Source organism: Gossypium hirsutum, chromosome A06 (genome assembly GCF_007990345.1).
Source record: "Gossypium hirsutum isolate 1008001.06 chromosome A06, Gossypium_hirsutum_v2.1, whole genome shotgun sequence".
In the NCBI taxonomy this organism is placed as follows: domain Eukaryota; kingdom Viridiplantae; phylum Streptophyta; class Magnoliopsida; order Malvales; family Malvaceae; genus Gossypium; species Gossypium hirsutum.
In genome coordinates, this window is record NC_053429.1 from 9468384 (window position 1) to 9483663 (window position 15280).

General features: G+C 35.6%; 2 protein-coding genes across 3 annotated transcripts; one reads left to right on the forward strand and one right to left on the reverse strand.

Moving 5' to 3' along the window:
* Positions 1-4235: 4235 nt before the first annotated feature.
* On the reverse strand, positions 4236-6070 carry LOC107963257 (uncharacterized). The gene is made up of 5 exons (XM_016899820.1): positions 5790-6070; positions 5372-5453; positions 5229-5288; positions 4374-5073; positions 4236-4240 (listed from the first exon to the last, which is right to left on the reverse strand). Exons 1-5 carry the CDS (start codon positions 6068-6070, stop codon positions 4236-4238), a joined length of 1128 nt encoding a protein of 375 aa, XP_016755309.1.
* A 4504-nt stretch (positions 6071-10574) lies between these two features.
* LOC107962577 (translocase of chloroplast 90, chloroplastic) lies at positions 10575-14910 on the forward strand. 2 transcript variants are annotated; one of them, XM_016899020.2, is made up of 3 exons: positions 10575-11042; positions 11390-11530; positions 12174-14910. In XM_016899020.2, exons 2-3 carry the CDS (start codon positions 11395-11397, stop codon positions 14441-14443), a joined length of 2406 nt encoding a protein of 801 aa, XP_016754509.1. In that variant the 5' UTR covers positions 10575-11042; positions 11390-11394; the 3' UTR covers positions 14444-14910. The 2 variants fall into 2 exon arrangements, with proteins under 2 accessions (XP_016754509.1, XP_016754508.1); XM_016899019.2 differs by having other exon boundaries at positions 10648-11077.
* The last annotated feature ends 370 nt before the right edge of the window (positions 14911-15280 follow it).

Sequence of the window (15280 nt, forward strand, 5' to 3'; positions counted from 1 at the left end):
TGATTAGGGTCAATGAGTGGATTGAACATTTGGGTTCAGTTTTACGTTTTAATGTTAAAATGAGCTTGCTAGTTTAGTGGTTATGAGTGTGTTAACTTATCTTTGGATCTTGTGTTCAAATTTTTGTGAGTGTTTTTGGGGTTTTTTACTAATATGGGTTTAAAAATTTTATTATATACCAAAATAGGTTGTCAGATAGATTATTTATGAAAATATGTTGTTTTTTTTAGTTGCGTCTGTCAAAGAGGCGCGACATAATATTTTAATAATACTTTTTTTAATATTTTTATTATATTATTATATTTAAAAAAATTCGGGTAAAAAGCGGGTCGTGCCTAACCCTTAGGCACCATATGTGGCGCCTGCTACAGGGGCGCCACACCCTGCAGTCCCATCACACTCCAGGAGCAAAGAGAGAAAAAGAAAAAAGAAAAAGAAAAAGAAAGAAGAAAGAAAGAAGAAGAAAAAATTAGTAATTTTTTATAATTATTTTAAAATTAAATTGTTAGTAATTTAGAATTATTTGATAAATTTTTGTGTTTGTAATTATTTTAAAATTAATTTATTAGTAATTTAAGATTATATATTCTAAATTATTTTGTTTAGTTTAATAATGTTAAATTTATTTTGTTAAATATTTTGTTATAAATAATTTGCAACTGTAAAGAAAATAATTTAGAAATTTTTAGAAGTCTAGAGACTAGAAAATCGAAAGTAAAAGAGATTGAGAATAAAAATTAGAAAAGACGGATGAAATTGAATGGAAAAAGATGATATGGTGAAAGGTTTATATAGTATTAGAGTTTGAGGGCAATAAAATTTGTAAATGTTGGTGCAATAAAATTATTTTTTAGTAATGTATTAGTGTATTGTGATTTTTTGATAATGTATTTAAAAAATATATTTTTATAGCTATTTTATTAGTAATTTATGATTTGGTTATATAAATTGTTAGTGTTTAGTGGTTTTACAGGTATTTTACCTATTTCGTATAAAAAAATTTATTATATACGAAAATATGATAAAATACGGGTTAGCCTCCTGAGTAGCCACGACATGTCGCGCCTACCTGACAGGCTCAACATGTCACAACCCATTTTCCCTATATATACCCCCTTCCTAGAAACCATGAGCAAAAAACTAGTAAAAAAAATTAGCAGAAGGAAAAAGAGAGAAAGAAGAAGGGAAGAAAGGAAAAGAAGAAGAAGAAAAATAAGGTATTTTAATTTATTTATTTTTAAATAGAATGTAGAAACTTGTTAAAAATTTTATTATTTAATATTATTTTGTTGGATAAATAATTTTGTTTGTTAGGTTCTTGATGAAAAATTTTGCATAAAAAATTTTGAAAATTTTGAGAATTTTGAACTTTTTTTAACAGATCTAGTATTGAAGATGGAGAACGAATTTTTTGTATACGTTTATTTTGATGGAGAAATTTTGATAACAAGTGTCGGATGAATTTTTGAATGCCATAAACAAGCTGCAATGAGATTTAATAGAAATATCTCGTTTGATGATATGAAGAAAAAAATTAGTAAAAAAATTTATAGACGTTGTGGGAGAAGGATCTCGAAAATTTTCTACAAGTTTCCAGTTTCGATGGATCCCATAAAATTCATCGAAATGGAACTTGTAGACGATGAAGATGTGGAGACAATGGTCGCTCTTTACTGCCATAGCAACCAAAATGCACCGATTCACTTATTTGCTGAGTTAGCTGTTGTAGAGTCAACAGAAGATCCAACTCCATTAGGTAAAGAAGATGGACCTCAAGAGCCGTGTATGGTGGTTCCGATATCATACGTTGGTAGTCAATCAACTACACATGGGATCGACATTGATCTTAATGCTACACCCGAGATTGATGTGGGTGGTGATGATGTATACCGAAGTAGTGATCCTTCTGATTATGAAGTCGATATTGATAGTGATCCCGACGTGGATGATACCCCAGATGATATTGACGATGAAGGCGTGAACGAGGATGGAAACATTAATGCGTCTTTAGTCAGGAACCAGATCCGTCATATTGTGATACACAATAATCTTGAGGCACACATGTCTCGGATAGACCCCGATGCGGCACATGCAGCCCAGTTCCCGGAGTACCCTGAGATACTACCTGCTCACCAGATGGCCATATATTCTGATCCTGAGGAGTTGTTCATGGGCCAGAGATTCGAAAGTAAGGAAGAGTGCATATTTGCCATTAAGCAGTATAGTATGAATATATTAGTGGACTACAAAGTCGTTGAGTCTAAACCGACATCATATATTGGAGAGTGTTGGAAATCGGCAGAAGGCTGCAATTGGAGGATACGAGCTGTATTTATCCAGAAGTCTCAGATGTGGGAGATACAAAAATTTGTTGGGCCTCACACATGTATTTCAACACGAATGACAGAAGATCATCGAAAATTTGATTCGAAAACTATCTGTACATGCATCATGCCAATGGTTGAAGACATGCCGACCATTAAAGTTTCGGTATTAATTGTTGAAATGCAGGTACGATTCCAGTATCGAGTATCATACCGAAAGGCATGGATAGCTAAACAGATGGCAATGGAGCAATTGTACAGAAATTTCGATGCATCGTACAATGAGTTACAGGGATGGATTGCAGCAATGAGGGAGTACATACCGGGGACTGTCATTAAGTTGCAGGCATGACTTTATTATGGCCTGGATGAGCAATGACAATCTGGTAAAAGAATATTCCAACGGATATTTTGGACAATTGATCTATGTGTGCGTGCATTTCCTCACTGTAAGCTTTTTGTGCAAGTAGATGGGACATGGCTATATGGTAAATATACACAAATCTTACTTATTGCGATTGCTCAAGACGGGAACAAGAACGTGCTACCGATTGCATTTACCATCGTAGATAAAGAAAACATGAAGTCGTGGGAATTCTTTCTTACAAATCTGCAGAGGTATGTAATTAGTAATGATAATATTTGCATCATCTCCGATAGAGGGAAATGATTAATTGCCGCCATTAGGCGTTCTGGTGTGCCATGGAGATCAGTTTACTGCGTACGGCACATTGCGGCTAACTTTCATCGAGATTATAAGAATGCAGATTGGAAGAGACAATTTGTGAAAATAGGTAAAGAATAACCTTATCATTTCAATATATAACATATATTTTTTTTGTGGCGAGACTGTAACTTAACTTATATCTTTTTAATACATACACAACTTACGAGTTAGAACCACACATTTTTCGGCAGAGGATGACTCGACTTGAGAGTGACATTGAAGGTCAGACGAACACATCTTTCCGACAATGGTTGGGTAGCATGGAGCCATGACAATGGGCTCAAAGTTTTGACGAGGGCTTTCGTTATGGTCAAATGACCACAAACTTGGTTAAGGGGATCAACGCTGTGTTGTTCAAAATGCGACATCTTTCAATTTCATCTGTATTCGCAGCTACATTCTACAGATTGGCTACCTTGATGCCAAGAATGGGTCAGCAACAAGTCAACCAGATGGAGGCAGGGCACGTTTTTGTCGAACATGTTAGGGATGCAATGGTTGCAAACCATCAGATGGCGAGGTCGATGAATGTAGAAGTATATTCACGATGTAATGAAATGTTTCGCGTTATAGAGACCATCGGCCGTTGACCCGGTATACCACCTAGGTCCTACGGAGTTGATCTCCGAAATACACGCTGCGATTGCAGGAGGTTCCAGACACTTCATTATCCTTGTGCACATGTCGTGGCAGCTTGTGCTAAAGTCTCGCTTAATGTAGATCAATTTATCGATGAAGTGTACACCCTTGAATGCACGTTGCGTGTATGGGAGAATGAATTTCCCGTGCTTCTTGACTTATCTACTTGGGAGGTTCCTTGGATAAACTTTGAGCTTATCCCAGACAAAGGGTTGCGTAGGAACCCGAAAGGTCGTCCGCAATCATCCAGAATCCGTAACGAAATGGACATTAGAGAGAAATCCGACGGGAAGTTGTGTGGATTATGCAGAGTAGCCGGTCATAATCAGAGTAAATGCCCACTCCGAAACTACCACACTGGACAATCATCGCGATCGGATAGAAATTGAGATATTGTTCATTATAAGTTGTTCATTACAAGTTGTTCATTGCATAATGAAAGAAAAAGTCTTGTCTCTTTAATTTTTAAGTATTTTAAAATTGATTTCTTTTTAATACTACTCTTTTTTTTCTTATTATATACTTTAACCAAGTAATTCCAAAATTCACCCTCAAATTCATAAATAAAATGGCAAATAAAATTCATTACATAAATATGAAGTTATTTATATTACAAAACCCCATAAAATTGATGGTTTGATGGTGTCGTTCTAGGGTATATCTTTGTGGAGCTCGACGTTCACGTTGCGGACGATTACGACAGTCAACGTTCTCTTCATCCATATCAAATGCAATCGATGAACTCAAGTTGGGGGGAGTAGAGAACGATGGTAGATACGACTCTGGAGGAGTAGAGTATGGTGGTGGATACAAGCCGGGAGGAGTAGAGAATATCGATGGATACGAGCCAGAAGGAGCAGAGTACGGTGGTGGATACGAGCTAGAAGGAGTGGAGTACGGTGGTTGATACGAGCTAGAAGGAGTGGAGTATGGTGGTGGATACGAGCTGGAAGGAGCAGAGTACTGTGGTGGATACGAGCAGGAAGGAGCGGAGTACGATGGTGGGCTGAAGATATGAAACTCTGAATGATATCTGTGGGATGAAGAGCCCGGGAAATAGTTATCGCCTCCCAAATTTAGATGATAAGAACTATTCCCGGAGTGTAGTTTCGGCTCTGGCTCTGGCTCCGACTCCGGCTCCGACTCTGGTGCATGATGCAGATGTGGTAAATGCTGCCCAATTCGTGTCGTATACGGGGGGACTACCATCGACCGTCCACCAAATAAAAATGGTTTCCCCTTCTCATAGTACCACTGTAGGTACTGTGGCGATGGCCGCAGATCCAAACAACGATCCATCTGAGGTACCCTACTAAACCAGTTGTTCCACATCGTAATATATTGTTCATGCTCATCTCCCCAATAGTTCCATGCCTCCCCCTCCTAGTCATGCCATGTAGCTGTGCATCCAATCGTACTGGTTGTGTCGGGATATATTGTATACAACCGAACTGTCGGAGTACTCGATCGCCATGATACCACTCCACCGTCTGAAAATGGATAAGGGGTGCGTTAATGCACCATAAGTGTGAGTGGACCTGAGCATACGATGGAATAACAGCTGTAACTTCAGGAACAGAATATGGCATCCAAATAAACTGCATAGTTCATAACATTTTTATATTAACGTGGGTCAAGTGAGATAAAATAATAAAATAAAATTAATATTAGAAAAACTTACTCCCTCTCCAGAATGATTCTCAATCATCAGACAGTATATCGGAACCATGTATGACCTCCCGATACCTGGATTCATGCTCCATCTATGAAAACAAATTGTTAGAACAATATAATCTGAAAAAAGAGACAATTAATTGCTGTAACGCGTAAAGATTCATCACCTATTAACGAGTGGAAATGTATATGATTGTGACTAATGGATGCCAAGAATGGCATCCGATAAAGCGCCCACGACTACAGCAGTATGAGACATCCGCCTATGTCCACCGCAGAGGGATCTGTCGTCCGACAAAGTTCACGGTACAAAATGGCTAACACTGCGGACCCCCAACTGTATGAACGCGTGTTATGCAAATCGGATAGTAGCGGTAAGTACATCAAGTGGACGTCATTGTCGTGTGTATTCGTCATGAGTACACCTCCTATAAGCTCGAGCGGCCTGCATAACCTCTAATTCAGTGCCAGTACTCGACAAATGCTCAAAATTGGCCTTTAGCCATGAAAACCGCAAGGTGGCAAATTTTCCTTCACTTGGCGAGCGTCCAAGTAAGTCATAGCAAAGGCGAGCCGGCCTGGAGATCAAACTTACGCCCGTGACCGCGTTCCCATCGATGGGGAGCCCCAGCTGTATGCAACGTCCTCTAGCGTGATGGTGCACTCCCCACACGGCAAATGAAATGTGTAGGTCTTTGGACGCCATCACTCTACTAAGGCAGAAATCAAGTCATATCGTAGATTAAAAGTTCGGATCAATGCTGCTGATCCAAACCCGGCTAACTTTAAGAACGGTATTAGGCGTTCATCCGGCTGAAACCCTACACTATGAATACGGCCCTTCAATACGCGGTACTCGACCTGACATTATTATATTAACGAAATGGTTAATACAATATAATTTCATTCAACAAATAATGTGACTATCAAATAAAAATTTTATTACCATCTCATTAATGTTACTTGATATGTGATTATTATTATCGATCAATGAATCCATTTGTCGCAAATCTGCAATTAAAAAAATTAAATTTATTTAATTTATTTAAAAAATTTCAATAAATTATTTCAAAATTTTATAAACAAAATACGATAAATATCTCATAATTCCCCATCATTTTTACATACAATAAAAAAAATATAAATTATCTAAAGATTAAAAAACATATGAATTAAAAATAATTGAAATTGAAACATACCTAAGTAGTTTCTTTCACACAACCTATAAAATTATATAACAGCAAATTTAATCAAAATTTTAATCAATCAATCAATAAAAATTATCAAATAAATACTAATATAAATTTACATTATATAAAAATTACATTAAAAATTCATAAAACACTAAACTATAAACACTAACAACTTATAATCATTAATTACTAACACAAAATAACTATAAAATTATTTTCTTAAAAAAACACATTTCTAAAAAATCATAATACAGTAAAATCACTAAACACTAACAATTTATATAACATAATCATTTTTTAAAATACATTATCAAAAAAATCACAATACACTAATACACTACTAAAAAACAATTTTATTGCACAACTATTTTCGTAAATAATCTATCTGGCAATATATTTTTATATATAATAAATTCTTTTATACCAAATAGGTAAAAAAATCGTGTCTTTTTCCTTCAAAATCAATCCTGCTATTAGTCAATAATCATCTCATTAGAATTTTTTTAAAAAAAATTCTTTTTCTTTGCTAAATTCGGATTTTTTTACTAATATGGGTTTAAAAAATTTATTATATACGAAAATAGATTGTCAGATAGATTATTTATGAAAATAGATTATTTATAACAAAATATTTAACAAAATTAAACTAAACAAAATAATTTAGAATATATAATCTTAAATTACTAATAAATTAATTTTAAAATAATTACAAACACAAAAATTTATCAAATAATTCTAAATTACTAACAATTTAATTTTAAAATAATTATAAAAAATTACTAACCTTTTTTTTTTCTTCTTCTTCTTCTCTTTTTTTTTCACTCTTTGCTTCTTCGTGGACGCACAAACATTTTGGGGGACCCTATATGGTCCCCAATTTTTGTCCTATACAAATTACTTTCACCCCTCCCCATATTGACATGACAATACACTGGGGAGGGTTAAGGGTTAATGACAGTGCATGGTAAGGCAGCAGGGTGTGGCGCCCCTGCAGCATGTGCCACATGTGGCGCCTACGGGTCAGGTGCGACTCGTTTTTTACCCGATTTTTTTAAAATATAATAATAATAATATTATTATTAAAAAATTTATTATTAAAATATTATGTCACTCCTCTCTGACAGGCGCGACTAAAAAAAACAACCTATTTTCGTAAATAATCTATCTGACAACCTATTTTGGTATATAATAAAATTTTTAAACCCAGATTAGTAAAAAACCCATGTTTTTGATATTTATTTTTTTATGTTATTTTATTTTATTTTAAAAAGGAAAGTTATTTAAAAAAAAAAAAAAACAAAGTTTCACGTTCTTTTTCATTTTTCATTTTCTTTCCCATTGTTCTTTTTTTTTGTTCTTTCCAAATTTCAATTTCGTTTGTTTCTTGCTTCTTTTGTTTTACGCACTTGTTATCTATCGTTCCGTCAAAGGTGATTGCTCTAGTGTGTTTCGTGTAATCGGATGTGAGTCAAAATAGTATTGTAGAGGTGAAACGATTAATGCTTATTGTTTGCAATTCCGAATTAAGGTGTGTCTTTGAAACTGTTGATTTTAAGTGTTGAGTTATTGATGGATTGCATGATATTCAGCATATTTCAGTATATTTCTGGGTTACCAAAGGATGGAGATCGTTTTGATGTCAAAAACACGAATTTTAATCTGTTTTGGTGCGGTTTTGTGACCACACGAGTGGCCATACGGGCGTGTGCCGCACACGGGCGGTCTACACAGCTACGTGCAATTGAGAAATTAGGGTTTTCTATGGTTTTTTATTCCATACGACCTGGCCACACGGGTTTATGTCCCCATACGGGCATGTGAGATCTCTATACAGCCGTGTCTCCTCTGCTCTTTATTTTGGCACTTTTGGACAGTAAGTTACACAAGCTACTCACATGGGCGTGTAGGCCTCCACACGGCCGGGGCACACGGCCATGTGGCCCTATTTTGTAGAATTTTTGTTTTGATTCATAAACTGTTTGTTTTATGTTTTTGTGTAATCCGACCCTAGGTCAAGCCTCGGTAAGTGTGTTTGGGACTCGATTTAGTTTGGTTCGTGTATATATATGCGTTTATGGGCTTTAATTTTATTGCTCGTTTATGTGATGAATAAGTATGAGTTTATTATTGTTGTCGTAACTGAATATTAGAATACAAGTGTAATCAAATCTGAATCTGTTCAACTGAAAATGCTAATGTCCTTTTTTTTATGTTGTCTGCATAATGTGTGCATTGTTGCATAGCATGAAAATTTTGGGATCTGGCTATAAAGAGAAGGAAGACAGAATTAGCAGTTTTAACTGCGATACTTTTGTATAGCGGTTTACCGCACTATCCTATACGTATATCAGCTCAGCTATATACAGTTACTCAAGTGGCATTGTTCCACGTTGTAGTGTGTAGGGTGGATGAACCTATTGTGGTTCTAAGTGGTGTGCATGGTGGACGGGCCTACCATAGCCCTTACGTAGTGTGCTAGATGGACGAAATGGTGTTTGATTGGTGGGGTGGGTTTTGACTTGTGCATTTGTTCGCATCTGAATATACGTTTGTTTGTCAGAACATTTTGTCTGTTTGAGTGAACTTTTGGTTATTGACAATATAGTTAATGTTATGTAATATGTTTTGATTATAGTGTATGATTGGAACATCATTTTTGTGGTTTGATATTGTATTTGAAATACTGATTAAGATTTTCATAAGTGATATTTTTATACATATACTTGTCTGAAGTATTTATTGTGTCACTCCGTCTTTTTCCATCTATTCATGTTTCGGAGTCACACTGAGCTCGTGTAGCTCATCTCTATAGTGTTTTTCCTTTCAGTTACATTTCTTGTTTTGGAGCTCGACTCGACATACCGGAGGTCTCAGAAAGATATGGTTTGATTCGGTTTAAGTAAAATCTCATAAGTTTTATACGGGTATTTTTAAGTCAGTTTGTAAAATGACTATATAAATTGTGGTACAAGTTTTTATGTTGGACTTTCGTAAGGTGTTATTTGGGCTGAACTTTGGAAACTATGGATTTTATTTTTGAATGTTTGACGCCGGTTTAATATTGTTTCAAACATAATGAACAAAAAGTTTTTCTTGGTTTGAATTAAAATTTTTGTTTCTGCCACTTTTGGTGGCCAATGTAACCTCCGAAATTCGGTCTAAACTTCTAGGTTGGGTTTTGGGTTGTTGCAATTATCAAGTTTCAATTGATTATCATATCGAGGATTTTGATCCAACTTTAAATTTAACCACAATTGACTTGCAGATGCACGTGTGTTTTCATGATTATCATAGATGATTAGATTCATTTTCAAGTTTGATCTTCTGCAGATTGTTTAAGCATTATTTAGATACACAAATACCCAGTAGAATAACTCTAAATATGATATGGGTTTATCCTAAATATGGTTTAGGGTTTACAATAAGCCTTATTTACGGTTAATTTAAAATATTTTTTCTCTTATCCAAAAAATGCTTAAACACTTGTAGAAGACGATACTCACAAAATGCATCTCAAACAAAAGAGTCAATATCAACTTTAATTAACAATGGAGTTGAGTCAAAATTCTCGACCCGATAAGACAAGAGATTATAACTTGAATATGGTACAATAAAATGATTTGAAAGGCAATTATAAGATGTTTCAATGCAAGATTCAAAGCTTAAGAAATGAGTTAGGTTTAAGGGTTATGAAGCCAGGAGTTCAGAGAAAAGGTTCAGATAATATTATGGGTGGGTTTAGATGGGCAGTGAATTGCGTTTAATTTATTTTTTGTCTCACGCTATAATATCGTTATAGTATCTAATCTTACCGCCACACAGATAAATGCACCGCCCATCTAAACCCACATTATATCTTCAAATCTAAATAATGAAAATTAAATTTTATCAAAAAATCTCCATAAAAAAAATATAATGACCACGCACGTATCTTGAATTTCAACAAAAAAAAATGTTACATTTAACATCAACACTGATAAATATAAAATCTCATTTAATATTTAATACAATCAATGAATAAAAATATGAAACATCATGATTAAGTTAAAAAAGAAATATTATCCCAATAAAAAACAAAAAGAAACAAGAAAAGGGGGTAGGGCAGAAGAAATTGGCGACCAAAATTGCATCGAAAGGAAACAATAAAATTTGTTTTATAATAAGTGGGAAATTTTCTTATTTTCTATCGTTGTCTGTCTTATCTGAATTTTCTTCTTCTCACAGCCACAGCCTCTTGTTTTCTCTGTCTCTTCCCCTCCTTGTGTTTACAGGAATTTATAAATAAATAAATAAATAACCCTTCGATTCCAATTTTTTTAAAGCTTAAATTAAATTAAATTAAATCAAATCAAATAAGCCTGATACCACCGTTCTCAGAGATGCACCAGCCAATTCGAATCTGATGTAAATTTTGTTGCTTAGAATCGAATTCTAGCTGAGCCTTTTTTTCTTCTTCTTTGGAATTATCAGGGAGATTGAATTTGGGTATAGTTCACAGCTCTGTTTATTTTTCATTTTAGGTATGAAGTTATCCCCACTTTTTTGTTTTTTGACATTTCATATTGCTGGGATTCAATGTTTCTCCTTTAATTTATATTATAATATTCATTCCAATTGAATTTTTCTTTAATTTTTAACTTATATAAATCTTAAATTTACTCGATGGATTCATATGTTATAAAAATATTTGGAAATACGTTTTTTATAAAATTTTTTTAACCTCGGCTTATGTTTTATGGTGGGGATTTTTCCGTACTAGTACCTGCTTGTAATGGAAAATGTATTGGTCTGAGGCTTAGTATTAACAATAAGCCTTTTTGGTGAAATTTCAGGAAGGATGAAAGGTATTCGAGACTGGGTTTTCACTCAAGTACTATCCAATTCATTGGCATCCTCCAGACCACTGTCCGGCAGCGGCGGCGGTTTCTTTCCTGAGGCTCCTTCGTCTCAAGAGTTTGAATCAGAAGACCAAGGTATGATTTAATATCTGCGTGATGTTCCGATTTGATAGCTCTATAAGTCTAATTCATCCCTAGAAAATGTAAGACTCTTTCTTTTTCTTGTCCCTCTCATAACCTAATTTCATTGGATATTCTTAACTACATGGTTAAATGCTTGACCTTGGTACTTGGTGGAATGATCTTAGGAGGTCAGAAACTTGCTTATTGATGGCTGTCATTGATATTGACATGTTTGTTGTAAACAAAAAACTAGTAAATTAACTGAAGAATCATAGTCAAGCAAATTAAACCTTGAGAAAGGGGAAGCTTGGATATCTTCACCGAATTTGGCAAACTGCAACAAACATGAACGTGACATTATATACTTTGGAGCTGGCTATTTAACAGATTACTTGGCAGATTAATAGATAGGAGTTTCACTACTTAGAATCAAATCTTTTTTATAACTTATTTATAATGCTTTGAGTAATCTTTGAACTGGAAATTGATAATACCTTTATGACTACAAATGTATTCTGAATCTCTCATTAAGTTCATCTTTTAACCTGTTCCTATATTAAAGAAGTGGATTTTGATGCAGAATAAAAAAAAAATGTTCTAGGTAGATTATGAGACTTTCATAACCAACTGGGCAAATTGTCTTCTATTTTATTAGGTTCATCTCACACCACCAGTTCGGTAGCATTGTCAGTGCCTCCTGATATATCCTCCCCTTCTAGTAGCATTCATGATAATGACTCTTTTACTTCACAGCAGCAAATCCTAGTTGAAGGTTCTAATATTTCGCATGGTAGTCCTAATAGAAAAAAGATGGATCCATTGGCTAAGATTGAGGATCTCCAGATTACATTCTTGCGTCTTCTCTTACGTTTGGGGCAATCTCAAGACAATCTTCTGGTGGCAAAAGTTTTATATAGGATGCACCTAGCAACTTTGATACGAGCAGGGGAATCAGATTTGAAGAGAGTGAACCTAAGAAACGAGAGAGCCAAAACAATAGCAAGGGAACAGGAGGCATCTGGGCTCCAAGGATTAGATTTCTCTATTAAAATACTTGTCCTTGGCAAAACAGGAGTTGGCAAGAGTGCAACCATAAATTCTATGTTTGATCAACCTAAAACTGAGACAAATGCATTTCAGCCTGCCACCGATTGCATTCAAGAGATCACAGGAACTGTTCATGGGGTTAAAGTAACATTCATTGATACCCCTGGTTTTCTACCTTCATCTTCTAGTACCATGAGAAGGAATAGGAAGGTTATGCTGTCTGTGAAGAGATTCATTAGAAGATCCCCTCCAGACGTTGTTTTATATTTTGAGCGGCTTGACCTCTTGAACATGGGTTATAGTGATTTCCCACTTTTGAAGCTTATGACTGAAGTTTTTGGTACTGCAATTTGGTTTAACACTATCCTTGTCATGACACATTCTTCTTCAGCACTTCCTGAAGGACCTAATGGGTACCCTGTCAATTATGAATCTTATGTGAACCATTGCACTGATATAGTGCAGCAATATATTCACCAGGCAGTGTCTGACTCGAGGCTTGAAAACCCTGTACTTTTAGTGGAGAATGACCCTCGGTGCAAAAGAAATTTCTTGGGGGAAAATATACTTCCAAATGGGCAGGTTTGGAAATCTCAGTTCTTGTTATTATGCATATGTACCAAGGTTCTTGGTGATGCCAACAAGCTCTTTGAGTTTCAAGACAGCATTGAATTAGGACAAGTAAGTAACAATCAGTTGCCTTCTCTGCCTCATCTTCTCTCATCTTTTTTACGTCATCGGTCAGTATCAAATTCAGCTGAGCCAGAAATTGGAATTGATGAGATTCTCCTCTCAGAGGAAGCAGAAGAGGAGTATGATCAATTGCCTTCAATTCAAATCCTGACAAAGTCTCAATTTAAAAAATTGACTAAATCACAGAAAAAAGCCTATCTTGATGAGCTGGAATATAGGGAGACTCTTTATTTGAAGAAACAGTTGAAGGAAGAGTGCCTCAGACGGAAGGAGAGCAAGCTCTCCAAAGAGAAAAGCTTTGAAGGTAATGATGGTGATGATGCTGAAAACAATGTGGCTCCAGAGGCTGTCCCATTACCGGATATGGCAGTCCCTCCAAGTTTTGACTCAGATTGCCCAGTACACAGATACCGCTGCCTGGTCACAAATGACTTGTTGCTTGCGAGACCTGTTCTTGATCCACATGGATGGGATCATGATGTTGGATTCGATGGAATAAACTTGGAGACAGCTTTGGAAGTGAAAAACAATGTTTTTGCTTCAATTGCAGGGCAGATGAGTAAGGACAAGCGTGATTTCAGTATTCAATCTGAATGTGCGGTAGCGTATGTGGATCCTGTGGGGCCTACTTATTCTTTAGGACTTGATCTTCAGTCTACTGGTAAAGATCTTATGTATAATGTCCACAGCAATGCAAAGCTGAGGAGCCTCAAGCACAATTTTACTGATTGTGGAATCTCTCTGACATCATTCCGAAACAAGTATTATGTTGGTGCTAAGCTTGAGGATACGATATTGGTGGGGAAGAGAGTGAAGTTTGTTATGAATACTGGGCTAATGGAGGGTTCTGGACAACTGGCATATGGTGGGAGTTTTGAGGCTTGTTTTAGAGGGAGGGACTACCCTGTGAGAAATGATAATCTCAGCCTGACTATGACAGCTCTCTCATTTAGAAAAGAGACAGTCCTTGGCGGAGGTTTTGAGTCCGAGTTCAGGCCATTACGAGGTATGAGGCTGTCTATTAATGGCAATATAAATAGCCAGAAAATGGGGCAAGTCCGTGTGAAGATGAGTGGCTCTGATCATGTGGAGATTGCATTGGTTGCTGTCTTTTCAATTTTCAAGGCCCTTTTGCGTCGAAAGGCCACTGGAAATAGAGACCTTGAAGCATTGGAGGGTGTTTGACGCCAGAATTTTCTTGTTAGGACTTGCAAGAGAGTGGTCATTAAAGTGGTCTATATCTCAAATACCAGTTTCATCCAAACACATGCTATAGTATGCTGGATTTTTTGAGGCCATCTGGATATAGTCTCGGTTTATTGGACATTTTTGTTCAGATATGTAGGAACAAAGACAAGGTATTGGATGTTTGTCCCATTGCTATCTCCGCTATCCTGAGGGGGTGGTGGCATTTGAGTATCCAGGAGAGCTTCCAGCCATGTCTGCTGAGGTTAGTGTCAATCAAGGCAAGTAGTTGTATAGGAATTCATGGGAAATGAGTTTTTTTTTTCATGGAATAATGCTAAATAGTCTATAGTTGTAAAAGATTGACCGTAATTCCCTTTTTTATTTAAAATTTTGATCTAATAAGTTCAATGTTGTTAAAAGTTACATTCTTGTTGAGTTGAATGGCAGTATATAAAATTTTCTGAGTGATGACTTTTAACTAATTAACTTTTTCATGTTTGATTTACTTGCTGAACTGTGATCTGCTACTTAGCTGATATAGCAGATTGTTGAGCTTTTAAAAGACTATCTAAAAACTAGGTTCGATTGTCCAATCTCTCCCCTTCCCACCCAAATATAAAACAACATTTTCATCGGTCCAAACTAAGTCGAAGGTGTTTAATAATAATAAACAAATATTTATCATGAGAATTTGAAGGTTTAGTGAATGCCAACAATCTTATGTTGTGAATAATTTAAAAGACTTTATATTCGTTCTTTATATATGGTAAAATTTGGTACAACCATGTCCACGTTCTCTTGATACATTTGACAAAATTATTGTACGGATGAAGA

Coding starts and splice junctions, on each gene's coding strand:
- LOC107963257 (XM_016899820.1), bottom strand. CDS start 6,070: ATGGCGTCCAAAGACCTACACATTTCATTTGCCGTGTGGGGAGTGCAC. Junction 5,289..5,371: donor AGAATCATTCTGGAGAGGGA/GTAAGTTTTTCT, acceptor TGAACTATGCAG/TTTATTTGGATGCCATATTC. Junction 5,074..5,228: donor TTATTCCATCGTATGCTCAG/GTCCACTCACAC, acceptor TGGCATGACTAG/GAGGGGGAGGCATGGAACTA.
- LOC107962577 (XM_016899020.2), top strand. CDS start 11,395: ATGAAAGGTATTCGAGACTGGGTTTTCACTCAAGTACTATCCAATTCA. Junction 11,531..12,173: donor GTTTGAATCAGAAGACCAAG/GTATGATTTAAT, acceptor CTATTTTATTAG/GTTCATCTCACACCACCAGT.